The sequence below is a fragment of the Geotrypetes seraphini genome, chromosome 4, assembly GCF_902459505.1.
Source record: "Geotrypetes seraphini chromosome 4, aGeoSer1.1, whole genome shotgun sequence".
NCBI classification, from domain to species: Eukaryota; Metazoa; Chordata; class Amphibia; order Gymnophiona; family Dermophiidae; genus Geotrypetes; species Geotrypetes seraphini.
This window is the reverse complement of record NC_047087.1, coordinates 165,354,605-165,375,453: the sequence shown is the minus strand read 5'-3', so window position 1 is coordinate 165,375,453 and position 20,849 is coordinate 165,354,605. Positions and strand designations below refer to the sequence as shown.

The 20,849-nt window shown below is 43.7% G+C and overlaps 1 protein-coding gene across 5 annotated transcripts in view; it reads left to right on the top strand.

The window, feature by feature from the left end:
• Positions 1–2,045: 2,045 nt before the first annotated feature.
• PARD6A (par-6 family cell polarity regulator alpha) overlaps positions 2,046–20,849 on the top strand; it is a 203,423-nt gene continuing 184,619 nt past the window's right edge. For 3 of the 5 annotated variants that reach the window (XM_033943456.1, XM_033943454.1, XM_033943453.1), the window contains exons 1-2: positions 2,046–2,160; positions 14,623–14,845. In XM_033943456.1, the coding sequence (XP_033799347.1) occupies positions 2,095–2,160; positions 14,623–14,845 (289 nt within the window). In that variant the 5' untranslated portion in view covers positions 2,046–2,094. Of the gene's footprint in view, positions 2,161–2,181; positions 3,198–14,622; positions 14,846–20,849 lie in introns of those variants that run through there. The other 2 variants (XM_033943455.1, XM_033943457.1) reach the window with 2 other exon arrangements.

The window sequence follows — 20,849 nt, the reverse complement described above, 5'->3', positions numbered from 1 at the left end:
CTGTTACAAACATATTCTGTAGGTCAGTGCTAAGGTTAACAAAGTTTCCTTCCTTGCACCAGAAGGAGATACTGACAAACCACTGGAAGAGATCCCAAAACAACTACCCAGGAACAACACCCAAAGACCCACTCAGTGTGTGAACCAATTGAGTGGAGTGGACTAACTGGGGGGTGGAAATGGGCCCGGAGTTTGCTCAGCAGAATTTCCCAGATCACCTCTTCCTCTCAACACATTGACACGCTGCCGCCGCCGCCGCCACCACTAGGAACACCTCACCGGGTAGGCCAGCAATGCTATAAACTTTATAAAACACATTATTATATTTTCTTATAAAGCACATGTTTTAACTGAACTCTCTGACATCCTCCATGAAGGCCTGTCCCCCTGAAGGCCTGTCTCCCCCCCCCCTCCACAAGGTCTGCCTGCCCGCCCCCCCTGAAGGCCTGCTGCCCCCCCCCCCACTACCTCGAAGGACTGCTCGGCCCCACCACCACCACCACCACGAAGCACTGCTTATTCCCCCGGCCTCCCTGCTTCATTTCCCTGGGGAAACAGTCTGCAGCAAGATCGCGCGATGCCAGCGATCTTTGCTTGCTTCGGCTGTTTCCTCTGCCGCGGTCCCGCCCCTCCTCTAACGTCAGAAGAGGGGCGGGACCGTGGCAGAGGAAACAGCCGAAGCAGGCAAAGATCGCTGGCATCGCGATCTTGCTGCAGGCTGTTTCCAGACGCGACACCCGGCGCAGGGGGTGGGGAACCGGACCAGACCAGGAGCACCCCCTCAGGGCTTGGCATCCGGGGCGGACCGCCCCCCCCCCCTTGGTACGTCACTGTGTTGTAATGCCCCTTCCCTGTATATATAGGCAGGTGCTGCTCTGTGAGAGTCTTTTAAGTACCTATAGCAGCAAAAAAGGGTTGTGTTTTTTTTTGTTTCATAAAGCATCTCAGCATTATTCTGAATTTGGCCACCTCTATGTCTCCTCTCCTCCATAATCATCCTTAGCTACAAAAATAGTAATAGCAATAACAGTAATCATAATAAATAACAGTATTTATTTCTTTATTTCTAAAATTTCTAGACCGCCTATAACTAAGTGGTAGAAGTAATAGTAGTATGTATCTTCTCCTTCAGGTTTTCACAATCCTGCAGGGAATGCTCTTCCTTCCTTGAGTTCTTTGACACCCTCATACTATACAGTATACCCTTCCCCCATTGAGGCTTTCCCTTCTTCCTGATATGGAATGAATGACTCTCTCTTCTCAGAGCTGCCACATCACATTTTTTTTACCCATTGGAGTTTCTCCTTTTTTATTGAGATTTCCCACTCCCTCTGCCTCCTCATACACTCACACACTTTGGATCAAAGGATCAAGTTGATCAGAACTCAGGTGGGACAATTCATACAGAAAGTATTACAGAGCCAAAAAGCTGGATGGGTCTATTCCCTGATATGTTAAGGTTGCAGCCTTATTAGCAGATCCCCACTTCCAAAAGTGTGGCTTAGTGGTTAAAACTACAGCCTTAGCACCCTGAGGTTGTGGGTTCAAACCCTACACTGCTCCTTGGGTCACTTAATCCTCCACTGTCCCAGGTATATTAAATAAACTGTAATCCCATTGGGCCAGAAAGGGAAAATGCTTGAGTACCTGATTTGTAACCCGTTCCGAGCTCCTTTGGGAGGACGGGCTAAAAAAAAAAATCGAATAAATAAATCTCTTCAGACTTTTCAGAGAAGACTTCTGAGGAAACTCTTCAACCCCAACCCCAACCGGCAGAACAAATGCCCCTCTACACCAGCTCGGCTCGTAACACCACAAGCCTACCCCTCCCCCTACCAGCACTTCTCTGCCCGGGGCACGGTGGGCACAAAACTGTTACCTAGGCGACGTTGTTAAAGGCGTTCCTTTATGACGTCGCCCCGCCCCTCCCTCGCTCGGCTGCGGGTGACGTCATGGCCGGTGTAAAGTCTAGCTGCGCGCGGGAGGAGCGGTCAGTGCGGACCTGAGAGGGGCGGCGGAGGGTGGGTATCGCTCTGCATGGGGGCTGGCGGGGGTGGGGGGGGGGAGTAGCGGAGAACGCGGCCCGTCAGGCTCATGATGGCCAAGCACAACCGGACGCCGTCTAAGAACACGGACAGCATCATCGAGGTGAAAAGCAAAGTAAGGCGGACGCGCTGCCTTGTTCTAGCATTCTCTTAACCCCCCCCCCCCCCCATCATTCTCTCCTATTTGATCTTGTTTCCCTTTGCATTCCCTGTAACCTGTTCCTTCCCATACGGTATGGCTCTTTCCGTCCATGTATCCCCTCTACTTTCTCATCATCGGTAGCTCCTGTCATCCCATTTCTTGTCTTTCCAGTTCTCTGCCATCCTATCCTGCATTCGTTTCTTTTCCACCCTCCTTCTTTTCTCCTTCTCCCATAAGCTCCCTCTCGTCCTCTATCCAAGCCCTACCTGCTTCTAGGGTTAAATTCCCTGCAGGAGACATTATCCGTGCATAGTGTGCATGTTACTGTACTGTACACTTGAAGAAATCGGTCGAAATTCTGGACTCCTAGCCGCCAAGAGGCAAGAGCCGCTGTCCCGAGGAAAGGAGCCGGCTACTCTGTGATCAAACCCGCCTGCGGGACACCGGAGACCTGGCTCCTTCCAGGCTGGGGAATCACGGGGTTAATATCTCCAAATGGCTTAGCTTTGCGCAAACTGTGGCAGGAATGCTGTTCACTCCTATGCCAGAGCAAGTTGGAATTGGAAATTATCTCGAGCGGGAGGGAGGAGGCATCACTCGGCTGGAACTGTGGATTGTGTTGGTGTCTCGGGGTGGGGGCGGTGGTTCTCTGTTGTTGGCTGTGAGGCTCTAGGAAGCATTGTCGGTACTTTACCCAGATCGATTGGCCCATTCTTTGGCACAGAAAGGACTTGCTCCCGCCGGTTTTGCAGAGCAACTGGCCTGTCCTCATAGGAGACTCACAGATTGCGAGGATCAAGCTTCAGTGTTTGGGGGGAGGAAGGAGGCTCTTGATTTGTGACTGACAATAGATCAAAGACCTGCTAGGGTCGTATAAGGGAATGCAATCTTTCAGGGCAAAAAAAGTCAAATACCGTTGTCTTCCAAGGTGCACTCTGAATACAAGGTCTTGGGACCAGGCTTCAATATGGTGGTGTATGCTATTTAATTAGATACCGTGGCTGTGTAAGGTACGTTATGTTTGGTTAATTTGTTAGCTTCTTAGCTGTTAAATAGGCGTATTAGAAGTACTGTATAATAAAATGAAAATGAAGTTTCAACCTTTTTTGTCTCTTATTGCTGTGGATTTTATTTATTTTTTTATATGGCCTCTGCAAGCCCAAAAGCTATGGAAGAGGTATTCAGTTCAGGTATTTCAGTAATAATTCAAGGTCAGTTACATTCAGGCACTGCATTGTAGAGAATGGCACGGGGACAAAGTTTGTCCCCATCCCCACCCTGTTCTCACAAGCTCTGTCCACCTCCCCTTGAGCTCTGTCCTCATTCCTGCCAGTTCTCTCCGTGTCCCCACGAGCTCTGTCCCCAAGTTCAGTCTTATCCTATCCGCACAAGTTCATATTTATGATTTTATATTTAAATCATTTTATTCAAGTATAAAATGAAACAATATCCTGCACAACTGTCATAAATCACAAATACATAAAAAGGATCAACAAAACCCATCTCCCCTCACAATATCCCTTCCATTATCAGGAAAACTGAATGCTACATAGAAAATTCATCCTAACAGAATACCTCACGCACACATACAGAACATAAATGCCAAATACATAGTAGCTGACCAAAAATGATAAACAAAAATTAAACCAAAATCCCAAGAAGCCACACCTTCCATGTAGTATAACATCATAGAAATAGAAATATCCATTTTCTCCTTTACTGTACAAAATATAAAGATCACACATGCCAGGGATGGTGTTAGGCCAAGGAGAAAGCTGTAAGCCTGATGGAAGCTGAAGATGGCATGGGCTAATAGTGACCTTTGGGGTCCCATCCCAAATTTCTGCCCTGGGCCCTACCCATGTCTAAAACTAGAAATGGCAGGATAAACATTTCAGTTCTCATATATTCTAATCACAAAATAGAAAATAAAATTATTTTTCTACCTTTTTGTTGTCTGGTCATTTTATTTTTCAGTTATGTTGGTCCCAGGCTCTGGTTTCTGTTTCCCTCTGTCTTCTCTTATCTCACTCACCAGGGTCTACTGCTCATTTGATATTTCTTCTTCTCTTTGCTCACTATCCATCTTTGTGTACTTATCTTTCCCTTCTCTGTGTCCCCTATACTTCCCTGTCCAGCATCTCTCCTGTGTCCATCTCCCTGTATTTATCATCACTACTTTACGTCCCTTCTGTGTTCACATTCTATCCCACATCTAGCACTTTCCCTCTGTGTCCATATACCCCCTCCCATGTCTGGCATTGTCCGTTTCTGTCCATGTACCATTCCTATGCAGCATCTCCCTTTGTGTCCTTATTCTCCTCTCCATGGCCTAAATTTTCCCTCTGATTCTAATACCTCCCTGTGTCTCTCCCTCTTTCTTCTGTGTTCAGTATTTCATTACCTCTTCCTTTATCTGCTTAGTATGGCATCACTTTTCCCTTCATCCCCTCCCCTAACAGGTGCAGTATTATTTCTCCTTCCCTCCAGTAGCCCTCCTTCCACAGGTGCAGAACTTCTCCCTCTTCCCTCCAGCTCCCCCTCCTGTAGGTCCCATAGCTCGCTCGCTCTCTTCCCTTCAGTTCCAGCCCTCCCCTCCATAGGTCAAACACCTCTCTCTCCATTATCTTTAGTTCCAGTCTCCTGTGACCTTTCCTCCAGCCACAGACCCCCCTCCTGTGCTTTTTCCTCCTCTCCCAGCACCTGCTTTGCTTTGTATTTGCTCTCTCTCTTCCTCAGGGCTGACGGCTCCAGCTCCCACCCCTTGCCGTTCCAGTGGGTCTGGCCGGCTTACTTCCCTCCCTGCTGCTGGCACATATCATGTAGGAGATTGTGCCGATCTCTACACAGGCCTGCTCGACGGTGCACGTGGCCTTCCCTCTGCCAGGTTCCTCCTTATGACGCAACTTCCTCTTTTCGCAAACAGAAAAAGTTGCATCATAAGGAGGAGCCCGGCAGAGAGTAGGCTGCAAGCTCCGTCAAGCAAGCCTATGTAGAGATCAGCTTGATCTTCTACAAGGTATGTGTGAGCAGCAGGGATGGAGGAAAGCTGGCTGAACTGCCAGACTGCGAGTGAAGGGGAGGGGGGCTGGAGCTGCCGGATCTGCAATCGAGGGAGGGGGCTGGAGTCACCAGACCTGTGATTGAGGGGGAGGTGTGGAGCCGCCACCTGCGATGGGGGGGGTGCAATGCCTTGAACCACGAGGAGGGTATGGATGGTGGGATATTGGGGAGTTGTGATCGTGGGTGGGATTCCCTGCAGGATCAAAGCTTTTTACCGCTCTTGTGGAGTGGTAAAAAGTTTTGTTCCCGCACCAGTGGTAAACAGTTTAAATTTTTATCCGTTCTTGCGGTTTTACTGCGGTTTACTGTGGTCTACTGCGGGAACAGGGCACCATGTTATTTAGTATGTAGTTCCCAGGCTGAGAATTTTTAGGTATTGGAAACATAGGGGTCCTATTACTAAGCTGTGAACTGGCCTAACTAAGCATGCCCTTATGTAGGTTTTTCCAGTATGCTAAGGCCATTTTTTACCGCAGCTGTAAAATGATCGTTTTTCTATTTTTTTGTATTAATGGTCATGTGTAAATGCTGCCATAAGTGTGTGGCCTTTAAAACAAATTATCATGTGAGCACTTATCACCACCTATTTTGTAGATGGTAAGGACTCATGTGCTAACTAGTTAGTGTGCGCTAATGTGGATATGCTGATTATTTGGCACAGGAATGCCCTCTCCAAAAAATGACATTTTAGTGCCTAGGTTAGCCGTTGCTAATATGGCAATTACAGCAGGACACCTGAGCATATCCCATGGTATGGCATTTTATGCTGCATTAGGCACATATTAGCACCTAATACAGCTTAGCAAAAGACCCTCATAGGCAATGCCTGGGGCACCAAATTTTGACCAAATACCTGCTCTCTGGTCTTTCCTATGATACTAGCACCTTAAATCCCGCCTTGGTAATTCCCTAACCTCTTTGGCACTTACGTATTTTGTTCACTAATTCTTAGATACCCAAATTGTTTTGTTTGGAATCTGAGCTATATCTTATGCTTTTCAGACCTGAAAGTTTTATATTGTCCTAAACAATAACCTAAACTTTCCTAGCCAGCTCCTACCATACTAGAAGTATAGTTTCAGAGTAGTGTGGTAACAATTTTAATCCACTTTAAAAGTTAATAAAAATGCAATGGAAAATAAAGTGATACCTTTATTATTGGTCTAAATTATAGTAATACATTTCTGAGTAGCTTTCAAAAACTAAAGCCACCTTCCCCATTGCAGAACAGTGGTGTCTGATTTGATAACTAGCTCTCTGCCCTAAAGTCCTAAAGTTGAACCCCATTCCCCCCCCCCCCCCCCCCCCCCCCCCCGCAGAACCTACATCAGGGCATATCATAGGGTGGTCAGCTTTGTCTTTGATATTTATTTTTTGGATCTGTTTGTTTTTTATCCTGCTTCCATGATCTCTCAGCTCATTCAGAGCCAGTCTCTGCTGGGCAATGGCTCCACAAGCCTTTATTTACAACTATATGAGATATTTTTCTTCTGTTTTACAATCTCTGGGACAGTTCTATAAGGGCCCCTTTTACAAAGCCACAGTAGCGATACTGTCACAGTAAATGCACTGAGGCCCATAGGAATTAAATGAACTTTGGTGCATTTACCACAGCAGCATCGCTACCGTGGCTTTGTAAAAGGGGCCCTAAGATCCTGATTCTATAAATGGCACTTGGCAGTGCCTGCATTATAGGTGCCGCTCAGTGCAGTTGTCAATCAACCACTGTTTATTGAATCATGCCTAGTGGTTCCTAAGCAGACCTAAGGAGTTACTAGGCGTCCTAAAGATAGGTGCCACTACATATGGCCAGGTTTTCACTGGTGCCTATCTCAGATGCCTAGCGATGTCTAATTTAACCACATCTTTTTTCCTAACCACACCTACTTTTCAGATAGGTGTCAGAAGCGCCTCCACTGTGGCGTTGTTTGGCGCGACGTGGAGTTCTACGTCTAACTTTTAATTTTTTTAAATCAATTATTTAATTAAATTCAATGGCAAAGTCAATTAGCACGCCATTTAAGCTAATTGATTGAATTTAGGCATGGATTTTAGGTGTTGCTAGTCGGCCCCCAATTAGAGCGCCTAACTAAGGCGTCATTTATAGAATTAGGCCAAGTGTACACATCTTGTAGGCACCCCAAAGCTACATGGTGAGAGCCTATTTTATAATGGAATTTGGACATCCATTTTCCATTACAGAATACCAGTTTGCCTGGCATCAGTTCACCTAAATTCTAGGTGCTTGCAGTACACCAGCCTTAGATCTGGCATAACTGTGGCAAAGTTGCACATAACATACAGTATGCTAAGAGTTATGTACATAAATGGGGACCCCACACACATTCTGCTCCAGTATACCTTCAAACAGAGCCTATCCAAGAATTGCAACTGGAAATTAATACCCATGACAAAAATAAAAATGATTACCGTAAATGTGAAGAGAAGACATTCAGTTAAATGGACCCTTATTTATGCCCCGTTGTATCTATGCGCTATGTCACTTATGCATGCCCTTACAGAATAGCACATAGGCGCCCTGCTAGCAGTTATACATTTAAGTAAACACCCCCAAATTCTATATATGGTGCGCAAATGTGTGCATGGTACAGAGATGTACACACAACTTAAATGGCTCACAAGATCTTAATCATCAATAATTGGATGCCAGCAATCAATTACTGATGTAAATTGACACTCATTAAAATTGGCGAGTGCAACAAGCTGTGTGCTATTCTATAAAGCAGGGTGCATAACTGCCATAGCGCTTATCCCAAAAGGGGGCATGAGCATGTCAGGAGCATTCTGAAAAGTTATATGCTTAGTTGTAGAATAATGGGTCTTAGCAGGCATAAGTCTGGCACACAGAGTTTGGCACTTGAATTAGTGCTACATACTTTTGGGATCTTACAAGGTGCTGGTGACTTGGATTGGCCATTGTTTGAAACAATACTGGTCTTGATGGACCTTCGGTTATCCCTGTATGACAATACTTATGTTCTTAAGGATGTGTACCCTTTAGTGTTTAGTGCTGATTTTTTTCTGTGTCAGTCACACGATAGTGCTGTTTAGAGAATCACAGCCACATCAAAAGTAGGTATCAGAAAGGTAGGCCAGGGTTTTACAAGCCTACCACCGCATAACATACGTCAACTTCCAGCATAACCCATGCCTATGGTCAGCAGCTGGCCACTATCATTTGTAGGTGCTTGCAAGCACCGGCTTTTTTAAAAATTAGATTTTAATTAGTTTTAAATGATGCAGTCAATTAACGCATCATTTATCACCAATTAAACCACTTAAGCTGCCTAACTTTCAGTGCAATTATGAGAATTTGGGCCTATGTATAGAATTGTCCCCTTACCCATGAAAGTATTAGTATTCTATACATTCTATAAATATGTGTGCCTTTCATGAGTATATTCTAAGTCTGGTCAGTACATGTGGAGGATAATTTCATAACAGGGTGCCTAGGCTATTAAGATAGTAAACAGCAGAGGCACCAGTGATCTGAAGACAGCACACAAGGGGTCAAAAGGAACAGAGCACATGTCAAAAGGTTGCACAAAATTATTCAGCACAGGAGATTTCACAAAATAAATGCCCGGCATGGACCATGTTTTGCCCAAGTAAGGCTGAGTCAGGTATAACTGAAATTACAATACTATCAATTCAAAACATATGCACAAAAGTAAATTATAAATAAACTCAAAAGGATCTTCCATAAAATACATGTAAGAGATATATACACAAAAGAGATCAAGCTGTGCACATTAAAATCTGATGAATTCAGACAAACTAAAACCACATAAATATACAGTAAATTCAATTAATTTGACCATTATAAAACAGGGTGCCTAGCAGTGTTCCCTCTAAGCGGGCGGGTGTTGTGAGCAAACTTTTTTCACCGTGAGCCAAAAATATCGGGCGCCAGCAAGTTATGAGCCAACTCGCCCGATTCTCCTCTCGCCGCCCTGCCATCTGCCGTACGCCTCTTCCGATCGTGCGCTGTGACGAGAAACGTGTGCGCTGCGATGTAATATTTTGTGCGCCAGCGCACGCCAGCGCAGCTTAGCGGGAACACTGGTTCAAATGGTTTTATTTATTTCCCCAAATTTATTTTTGTTATACGCATTGAAAATATTTGATATTGCGTTTAAATCAAAATCTCAATAAACTTGAAACGAGTGCCCGTTAGATTGTGGGAGGGTTAAATACTCAAAACTTAGAAGTTTTTGCTACGCCAGCTTTCTGGTATCTTTACATACAGTGGCGTACCTAGCATATGTAACATCCGGGGCCCATCATTTTTTGGCACCCCCCCCCCCATCTGTAAGAAAAACATGATTTTTAGTAACAAACCACACGTCACACATGAGTACCTAGGAAAAGGCAGCATCTTACATATTGCAGTGAGCAGTACATCAATACACCCATTGTAAAACTAAACAAGCCAGACCAGCACAGATCAATCCTACACCGTCAATCCTAACAGAAAACCATGTCTTTCGAACACACAGAACACAGAAAACACCTTCGCCTAGTAAGGAATATGTAATCACAAACTAACCCCTCCCTCTTTTACAAAACTGTAGTGTGGATTTTAGCTACGGAGGTAACAGCTCTGATGCTCATAAAATTCTGAGCATCAGAGCTGCTACCACCAAGGCTGGTGCTAAAAACGCTTCACAGTTTTGTAAAAGGGGGGATAAAATAAAAATACATAGACAAAGGTTAAATTGAACCAGCAAGAAGCTGGACTCTGCATACAATGCTTCACAGAAACAGTGACACATGTCTCCTAAAGCAATAAATAAATAGAAATTTTTTTCTACCTTTGTCTTCTGTGGTTTCTCCTTTCCTCATCTTCTTGTAACTCTCTTCCTTCCATTCACTGTCTGCCGTCTCTCTTCCCCTATATGGCATCTTCTCTCCTTCTATGCCCCTTCCAGAAACTGTATGCCTCCCCCTTCCATCTCTCCTTTCACCCCATTGGTCTGGCATCTCTCTCCTCGCCTTCCCTCTCCCACACCTCTCCTCATAGTCTGGTATCTCCCCTTCCCTGATTCTCTGGCATCTCTCTCCTTTCCTTTTCTTCCATCTTTCGCTCCCCCTCCATGCTCTCACATCTCCCCCTTCCTTTTCCCTTAGACTGGCATACCTTCCTCCTACGCTCCAAGCCCTGGCATATCCTTTAATTCCCTCCCTCATCTTCCTTCTCCCTCCAGCTGGGTACCGCAACACTCTTCCCTGCAGCTCTGCACTTCCCCACAATTGCCATGCTTCGGTTCCTCTTCTTCCTTCCTTCCTCCCCCCCCCCCCGCGGGACCCTGCGGCACCATCAACTCTTACTCCCTCTAATGTCGGCCCTGCAGCTCCAGACTTCCTCGCACCTTCTCCCCTCCCCCTTTGGATCGCTATTATTTTAAATGTTATAGCCGCGGAGCTGTATCCATCAGTGGAGATGTCTAACCTCGGCCTGCCCCGGAACTCTTACTGCAGCAGCCGCCCGTCTAGGCAGGAACAGGAAGTCACTGTTGCAGTAAGAGTTCCGGGGCAGGCCGAGGTTAGACATCTCCACTGATGGATACAGCTCCGCGGCTATAACATTTAAAATAATAGCGATCCAAAGGGGGAGGGGAGAAGGTGCGAGGAAGTCTGGAGCTGCAGGGCCGACATTAGAGGGAGTAAGAGTTGATGGTGCCGCAGGGTCCCGCGGGGGGGGGGGGGGAGGAAGGAAGGAAGAAGAGGAACCGAAGCATGGCAATTGTGGGGAAGTGCAATCCCCCCAATGCGTCCCCTTACCTTACCTCCCCTTACCTTTGCGACGCGTGTGTGCGCTGTGAAGAGAAACTTTGCGCTGCGATGTAATATTTTGTGCGCGTGCGCAGGCCAGCGCACCTTAGCGGGAACACTGGTTCACTTTCGAGGTAAATAGATGCATGTGTGCCTTTATAAATATAACCCTAGTGAAAATAGTTGCACACAACCACAGATGTAATTATGAGTATGTATATGCATACTAGAAAAAATACGCAAACCAAAATGCAGATCAATCCAAATAAAAGAAATAAATCAGTCCAAATAACCAGAAGTCTGATTTATTAATATCAATGACCCGTTGTGGCCACATTTTGCTCGGGCTGCGTCAGAGGTAGTGACTGCAGGAGAAAGCAACAAGAAATAAACCCCTTCTAATCAGCACTTTTAGATCACATAGCAAATCAAAACTTCTTGTTTAAAATGGTAGCAGTTCTTGCTAAGAAATTTTGATTTGATGTGTGATACTCGCTGACTGTGTAGCCTTTTATAAAATATGAAAAAGGACGCCAGAAGGTTCATGTTAAAAGGCAGTTCAAGGTACTCACACTTACACCTTGCTACGTGCATCATGGCAGTTACTTGTGTATATGCTAGCATGGTGTCTATGTGCTATTCAGCAAAAACCACTTAACTTACATAGTACACATTTGCAAGGGGGTGAACATAGGAGTGAAACAAGGATAGGACATAGGCAGGACTCTCATTTATGCCCATAGCTTACAGCATACTGCTCCATTTAAGCGCTCACACTTAAAACATCTAAATGGCTGGCATGTATACTGTATATATGGATCACACACAAATAATGAGAGCTGTTTCCAAAAGTCATTTACATAGGCAAATGAGCTATTTGAAAATTGCCTATGCTTCCTGCAGATAAAGGAAATTGTATTGATGATTCTTTGAGTTTGTGTGGTTATCAGCTCTTTACTACTACCCAGAAACTTCTGCCCTAGGCAAGCACTTAGCCTTGCCCTGGGTAAAAGTATGTCTGCAGGTCAACAATGTACATGCTTACCTGTAAAGAAGGCAATTTCAGAGGGTAGGATAGGCCAGGGGTAGCACAATGTGTAGCTGTATATTTTCAAAACTACTTGGATTGTGTTTCCACAAGAAAGTACCTACAAAATAAGAAGAGTTAAATCTGTGTGTGCACGCTTTCATGAGCTAATTTTCAAAGGGAAAGTATGTTTGTACTTTTCCTTTAAAAAAAGAGTATAGTCTGTAGGTAATACCCATGAACTTTGCACTTTTGTGGGCTGCTGTGCAGATTGTCCTATTAGAGATAATCACAAGGGGAGGGATAGCCTTGATAGGTTTCTGGTCTTGTTTCAGCCAATAGCTTTTGTCTTAAGTGACTGGTGAGTAAAAAGGTCTCACAATGTCAGTTATGCCATGAAAGATGTATACAACTTCTACAGATTCAATATCTTACTCATTCTTAGCAAGAATTGTTTTGGGGAGGGTATTAAAGAAAATATACTTCTTAATCTGATTATGAATCTGAAGCCCTTATTTTAGAAGCCCTAGTTGGGATTTTTGTGCGTAAATGCCTGTTTTTACTAGTGTATATTAAATACATGTGGAAAAGTTGATTTCAGAAAGCCAGTAGATTGCAAGGGGGTGTGAGGTCGGGGGCCTAAGCTAAACTAAAATTTACATATGGTTTCCATTTCAGAAAATGAATATTGATGTTGGGATTTACAGCTGCTCTTTTGCACATATAAGTTTATGCAAAGTGCTCAATTCAGCCAGCCCTTTATAATAATAATAATAATAATAACTTTATTTTTCTATACCGCCACAGTCAGACGACTTCTAGGCGGTTTACATAGTAAGAAGGCTGGACATTCAGCGAATATTAAAGGTTTTAAAACAATACAAAACAATAGATCCACATACAATACGATACTATACAATACCGTGAGTCTGAATAACAATACTATACATTAAGTCTAAATACAATACTATACATTAAGTCTAAATACAATAACGTACAAAGAGTCTGAATGCAATACAATAGTTTAGATGCGAAAGTTACGTATTAATTGATTGGAGATCTAAGGGTAATGAGTGTCTGAGGGATTAAGAACAACCATGAGCTGGAGTTCTGGGTTCGAGGAGATCAAGGTATGAGGGGTTTGTAGAGAGAGAAAAAATGCGTTTAATGGGGAGAGGAGACCTGGTGGCGTTGGGGACCGTTTTAGTCAATGTATTTTGCGAATAGGGCAGTTTTGATTGTTTTGCGGAATGCATTATAAGTTACATTGGGTTCGTTTATGTGGTTTTTCAGCCAGATTTGCTGTCTGTTCGCTTGGAACTTAAAGGTTCTATCCAGGAAGGCTTTGTATCTGCAGCCTGTAATCTTTGGGTATGCAAAGATGTTTTTGTTCCTGGTCGTTCTTGTGGGGTTGTGTAGGGTGAAGTGTGTTTGTAGATATGAAGGTGCTATTCCCCAGGCTTGTTTAAAACAGGTGCAAGCAAATTTGAATATAATTCGCGCTTCTATTGGAAGCCAATGCAGTTTTTTATAGTAGGGGCTGATGTGGTCGTTTTTTCTTAGTCCGAAAATTAGACGGACGGCGGTGTTTTGTATGAGTCTTAGTTTTTTGATTGTTTTTTGTGGGATGCCCAGATATATGATGTTGCAATAATCAAGAAGGGATAGGGTCAGTGCTTGTACCAGCAACCTGAATGATGTAGGGTCAAAGTATTTTTTTATGGTTCTTAGTTTCCATAATGTGTAAAAGCATTTTTTGACTAGTGAGTTTGTGTGGTCAGTCATAGTTAGGTGAGTGTCTAGAGTGATACCTAGTATTTTTATGTTTTTGGAAATTGGGTATTCGTGGTTGTTTATTTTTATCGATGTGTTCGTAATTTTGTCATTAGGACTAGCCAGAAAGACTTTTGTTTTCTCTGCGTTTAGTTTTAGTTTGAAGTTGTTGGTCCATTTATTGATTTCGGAGGGATTACAGGAGGGATAAAGGATGGATCCTTCTTAATCCCTATATTGTGTATTTCCCCCTCCACATTACAAATAGCTAATGATTGTGCAGCATTCACATGTACAGGTTTCAAAATGACTGACTTACATGTGTAAGTTCTGTAGCATGTTACATCTGTAAATTGCCATATTTCATCAATTGATTTTGTTTTCCTCGTGATTATAATGGGAATGATTGCTCCCATTATATATCCCTCCACACACACATATGCACTCCTGTGTGTATTATAGAAAAGGTTCTGCATTGGCATATGTCTTGACTTGAACATATAAAATAGGTCTTCATGTGTAGGATGGCTGACATTGTTAAAGCTCCTCTACCACTGCTGGCTGCTGTGCAGAAAGAAAAGTTCCTATGATGTCCTACTCCTGATAATCAGCAGCATATGAGGTAGAAGCTTTGAGAAGAGAGGCTTATCAAATGGTGTTTGAGAATGGAGTGAAGTGACTTCATAACAGGCTCTCATCAGGGGAATGTGTTCCTTGTGAGTATGCAATAAGATAGTCTCTCCTTTTTCTTACAAATCTCTCTTCCTCTCCTGCAGTTTGATGCTGAGTTTCGACGTTTTGCCATCAAGAGATCAAGTGCTGGGGGCTTCCAGGACTTCTACCGGCTGATCCAGACAGTGCATCAAATCCCTTTTATGGATGTACTTTTAGGATATACAGATATTCACGGGGATTTACTGCCCATCAACAATGATGACAACTTCCACAAGGCACTGACTTCTGCTAATCCGCTGCTGAGGATCATCATCCAGAAGAGAGGTAGGTCTAGATTATGGCCATACATAATATTATTGAATAATGAATATGTGTGAATACCATGTTGATAGGGGAAGGAGGCCCCACCATGTGCTGGTGCAAAACTAGAAAAGCTCTCCAGGCAAACTTTGGTTTGGCATAGTCATTACAGAACTCCATGGATGTAGAACATGTATTTCATAGTTCTCAAGCAACATGGGGGTAATTCTACAAAGCAAGTGCGTGGGTTATGCGTGTACATGTTTAGAATAATATGAGCATGAACATGTATATATGTGCACCTGCACATGTAAATGCCAAAAGTCCATGTGCACTTTCAGCAGCCTGCTTTTGTATGTGTTAGTATTCTGTAGAGGAAAGTAGACACTTACTTTCCTTTATAGAATAGGTGCCTCTTACAGAATTACCCCATGTGCAGAGTGTATGCATAAGGTGACCATACGTCCCGTTTTGAACGGGACGGTCCTGTTTTCAGACCTCTTGTCCCGTTGTCCCCACAGACAGCTTCGGGACGCCGAAATGTCCTGTTTTCAGGGACAGCGTCCCGAAGCTGTGCTTGGGGACAACAGGACAGGCAATCACTTCCTGTCCCTCCCTGCCGCAAAAAAAAAAAGCCTCCCCATCTTTCCCCTTGTCTGCTGCTCTTACTGCCCTGCCGCTACAGCTGCTAAACCCGACAGGAAGTCTTCTTTCCGATGTAATTCTGATGTCGGAGAGGACGTTCTGGGCCAGCCAATCGCTGCCTGGCTGGCCCAGAACGTCCTCTCCGACGTCAGAAAGAAGACTTCCTATCGGGTTTAGCAGGGCAGGGCAGTAAGAGCAGCAGACAAGGGGAAAGATGGGGAGGTTTTGTTTTTTTGTTTTTTTTGCGGCAGGGAGGGAGGGAGAGAGGTAGACAGGCAGGCAGGCTGGCTTGGGGGGTGGGGGTGGGACAAAGTGTGGAAGGCAGTGAGAGGGACATAGGAAGGAGGCACTGGGGGCACTAAAGACATGGGAAGGAAGCACTGGGGGCACTAAAGACATGGGAAGGGGCACTAAGGACTTGGGAAGGAGGCACTGGGGGCACTAAAGACATGGGAAGGGGCACCAAGGACTTGGGAAGGAGGCACTGGGGGCACTAAAGACATGGGAAGGAGGCACTGGGGGCACTAAAGACATGGGAAGGAAGTATTGGGGGCACTAAGGACAGGAAGGGGCACTAAGGATATGGGAAGGAGGCACTGGGGGCACTAATGACACGGGATGGAGGCACTGGGGGCACTAAGGACATGGGAAGGAGGCTCTGGGGGCACTAAGGACATGGGAAGGAAGGAGGGAGGGAATAGAAAGGGACAATTGTTGGGCCTGAGTGCAGAAAGAAAGAAACAAAAGAAAGGATACACAGACAGAAGGAAACGCAACCAGAGACTCATGAAATCACAAGACAACAAAGGTAGGAAAAATGATTTTATTTTTAATTTAGTGATCAAAACGTGTCAGTTTTGAGAATTTATATCTGCTGTCTATATTTTGCACTATATTTGTCTATTTTTCTTTAGTTACTGAGGTGACATTGCATATTTGAAAGTCATGTGCCTTGACATCTTTGAAACCCCCACAAATATAAATGATAATTAACATTTTCTTTGTGTATAGTGTGCTTTGTATTTTTTAAAAATGTTATGGTTACCATTATGAATTAATAAGATATGTGTACATGAAAAATGAATGGAAGAAATTGGGGGCGGGATTGGGGGGTGGGGCTGGGGGCGGGACTGATAATTAATAGATGTCCCCTTTTGATGAAAAAAATAAATGGTCACGTTATGTATGCAGTGTATGTTTCCAGGTGATCAATGGTGTAGCAAGTTTCCATGTTTGCGTCATGGATACAGCACAGATTTCACAAACTTCATGCATATGTTTTATGTGTGTAGTAAGACTGCTGGAGAGGATGACCACTTCAGCACAGATACTAACTTAAATCCAGTAAACTGAATTTGGTGTGAAATTGTATCTTTCTGAAAATAAAACCCATGGAAGAGACTCTTAATTTGTATGAGGTTCACTAAGGCAGAGGCTTCTGCTTTTATCGTATTAGTCAAGAGTGTTGCCCTTAAATCGCCTGTGGATGTTTGAGAAGGGTGCATTATAAGGCCTTAGTTTGTATGGGATACCTCGCATTGATTTTATTTGTAAGTCTTACTCTTAATTATTTTCTTTCTGGTCACCTTATCTCAAGAATAATATAGGGGAACTAGAAAAGGTTCAAAGAAGAGTGACCAAGATGATAAAGGGAATGGAAGTCCTCTCATATGAAGAAAGACTTTTGAGGTTAGGGCTGTTCAGTTTGGAAAAGAGACAGCTGAGGGAAGATATGAATGACGTCTACAAAATCCTGAGTGGTGAAGAACGGGTACAAGTGGATCAAATTTTTACTCCATCAAAAATTATAAAGACTATGGGATGGAATTACAGAGAAATACTTTTAAAACTAGACATGGGGGAAGCCACTGCTTGCCCCGTAGCAATAGCATGGAATGTTGCTACTTTGGGGGGTTTTATCAAGTACTAGTGACCTGAACTGGCCACCGTGAAGATGGGCTACTGGGCCAAATGGACCATTGGTCTGACCCACTAAGGTTATTCTTATGTTCTAGTACAAGAAATCTGGATGAGAGCCTGAATTTTGAGGCAAACTGGGTCATTGTCTCTCTGTCTTACTTATTTATAAACAAGTATGAATGAAATAATTAGAACTTCTGGTTTTAGGTGTGGAGCAATTAACAACACCCCTGGTGTTAAGCATAAAGCTAAAACCAGTGTTTATTGGAGCAACACCATAATACTGTTCTCTAATACATTTTTAGCCTGTCCCCTTGTTAAGCCGTGCTTGGAAAACTGATGAATATGTTGACTTGCAGAGATAATGGTTCTGGTATGCATTTTTGGTCAGAACAGTTAGATAAATGCTTTATTTTAGAAGAGATTAAATTTGATAAAATGTTGCATGTTGCAACATTAATAGTCAAGAATTTAGTACCTGTCTCTTGAAAATATTGATAACCTCCAATTTTTAGTACTCTTAAAAAACCTTTAATCAGCTATAAATAGGTAAGTTTGCAATTTATAAGCCCTAAGAATAAGCCATTGATTGGAATCCCAGTGACTAGAAAGGCAGTAAAACTGACATTCTTGTATAATCATGATTTCCTACATTTTTATTATTCCGATTAATAATAATAATAATATCAACAACATAGTAACATAGTAACATAGTAGATGACAGCAGATAAAGACCCGAATGGTCTATCCAGTCTGCCCAACCTGATTCAATTTAAATTTTTTTAATTTTTTCTTCTTAGCTATTTCTAGGCAAGAATCCAAAGCTCTACCCGGTACTGTGCTTGGGTTCCAACTGCCAAAATCTCTGTTAAAACTTACTCCAGCCCATCTACACCTTCCCAGCCATTGAAGCCCTCCCCAGCCCATCCTCCACTAAACGGCCATATACAGACACAGACCATGCAAGTCTGCCCTGTACTGGCCTTAGTTCAATTTTTAATATTATTTTCTGATTCTAGATCCTCTGTTCATCCCATGCTTCTTTGAACTCAGTCACCGTGTTCCTCTCCACCACCTCTCTCGGGAGCACATTCCAGTCATCCACCACCCTCTCTGTAAAGTAGAATTTCCTAACATTGCTCTTGAATCTACCACCCCTCAACCTCAAATTATGTCCTCTGGTTTTACCATTTTCCTTTCTCTGGAAAATATTTTGTTCTAAGTTAATATCCTTCAAGTATTTGAACTTCTGAATCATATCTCCCCTTTCTCTCCTTTCCTCTAGGGTATACATAGTCAGGGCTTCCAGTCTCTCCTCATACTTCTGGCGCAAGCCTCCTATCATTTTCGTCGCCCTCCTCTGGACCACTTCAAGTCTTCTTACGTCCTCGCCAGATACTGTCTCCAAAACTGAACACAATAATTTAAGTGGGGCCTTACCAATGACCTGTACAGGGGCATCAACACCTTCTTCTACTGGCTACGCTTCTCTTTATACAGCCCAGCATCCTTCTGGCAGCAGCCACTGCCTTGTCACACTGTTTTTTCACCTTTAGATCTTCGGACACTATCACCCCAAGGTCCCTCACCCCGTCCGTGCATATCAGCTTCTCACCTCCCAGCATATAGGGTTCCTTCCGATTATTAATCCCCAAATGCATTACTCTGCATTTCTTTGCATTGAATTTTAGTTGCCAGGCATTAGACCATTCCTCTAACTTTTGTAGATCCTTTTTCATATTTTCCAATCCCTCTTCGGTGTCTACTCTGTCACAAATCTTGGTATCATCTGCAAAAAGGCACACTTTTCCTTCTAACCCTTCAGCAATGTCACTCACAAACATATTGAACAGGATCGGCCCCAGCATCGAACCCTGAGGGACTCCACTACTCAACTTTCCTTCCTCCGAGCGACTTCCATTAACCACCACCCTATGGCGTCTGTCTGACAGCCAGTTTCTAACCCAGTTCACCACTTTGGGTCCTAACTTCAGCCCTTCAAGTTTGTTCAACAACTTTCTATACCACTTGTACCAAAATATAAGGATCTAGGTCAGGGGTGTCAAAGTCCCTCCTCGAGGGCCGCAATCCAGTCGGGTTTTTCAGGTTTTCCTCAATGAATATGCATGAGATCTATTTGTATGTACTGCTTTCATTGTATGCTAATAGATCTCCTGAAAACCCGACTGGATTGCAGCCCTCGAGGAGGGACTTTGACACCCCTGATCTAGGTGGTTTACATACTAAATATATTACAAGCAAAGAAAAAGAACTCCAAATTTTGACAGGAAAGATCATCATACATTTGAGAACACAAGTATTCAGGCAACAAAAAAAGTGTACTGTGTTCCAAGTCAATACCCAATCCAGTACTCCTTTTTAGTTGATTGAAAACCTATGGAGAACAAGTGGGATTTCAGAAGTGATTTACAACATGCAATGAGTGAGATTTAGGACTGGTTCAGCAGCCCTTGGTGGGTTCCATAATTGAACCAGTAATGCCACCATGATTAGGTTTACCATATGGCTCCAGAAAAAGGAGGATGATCGATCCACCTGGGTTTTATTTCCAGATTTTGTATGCAAAGAGAGGACGCATGGCCCCACCCTGTTCTGCCTAGAGCCCTGCCTCATTCTGCCTACAGCCCTTCCCCTTTCCGCCCTCCATTCCCAGCCCCACACAAATCTCGTCTTAGGGCCGCGTCTGGAGGGTCACTGCGCATATGTAGTTGTGATGCAATAACATCAAATGCTTGCACGTATGCATGTAACACCATCACATATCTGTTGTCACAAGCTAGCCCCTAATATGGGCAGCGGGCATGGCTAGCTGCAATGTACTATGATCCGGGCATGTTCCCTTATGACTAGAAAACCCTTCAGGTAACGTAATGCTAGGCCTCCGCCTAGGAGTTCTGTGAACAAGATTGTAGTGCTGCTGACCCCAAAGAGAAACTCAAACTAAATAGCAGTACTCAGGTTTATTCTGACCTCAAGCAGATTAATAGTCAGGATAGCCAAGTTCCCTTAAACTTAAACACAAAAGAAAACATTTTCATTCTATCAGTTCCAAAAAAGATAGAGTTCTGTTGAATGTCTCTGGACTTTTAGGCTTCAGAAAACCAGTTTTCTTCACCAGTGCATAACAACTTTTAGTTTAATGCATTGTACCCTTCATCAATAGCAGGGAACAAAAAACAAAACAATTCCACCAAAAAAGCATGAGAACACTTCCACTACTATATGCACAGTTTAAACGCTGCCTGCACTGCTGGTAGTGTGGAACTCAACTGAGCTCAGCCTGGGATAACTCTAGAACCTGCTTAAAACGTTTGCTTTAAAAGCAAAGCCCTCAGGTTAACATTTCCTGCCCTGATAATTAACATACAGGTTCTCTCCCCAAAACAAGAGTTTCCCAATATACAGTGAAAACACCATTTCACATACAAGCAGATATACAGTT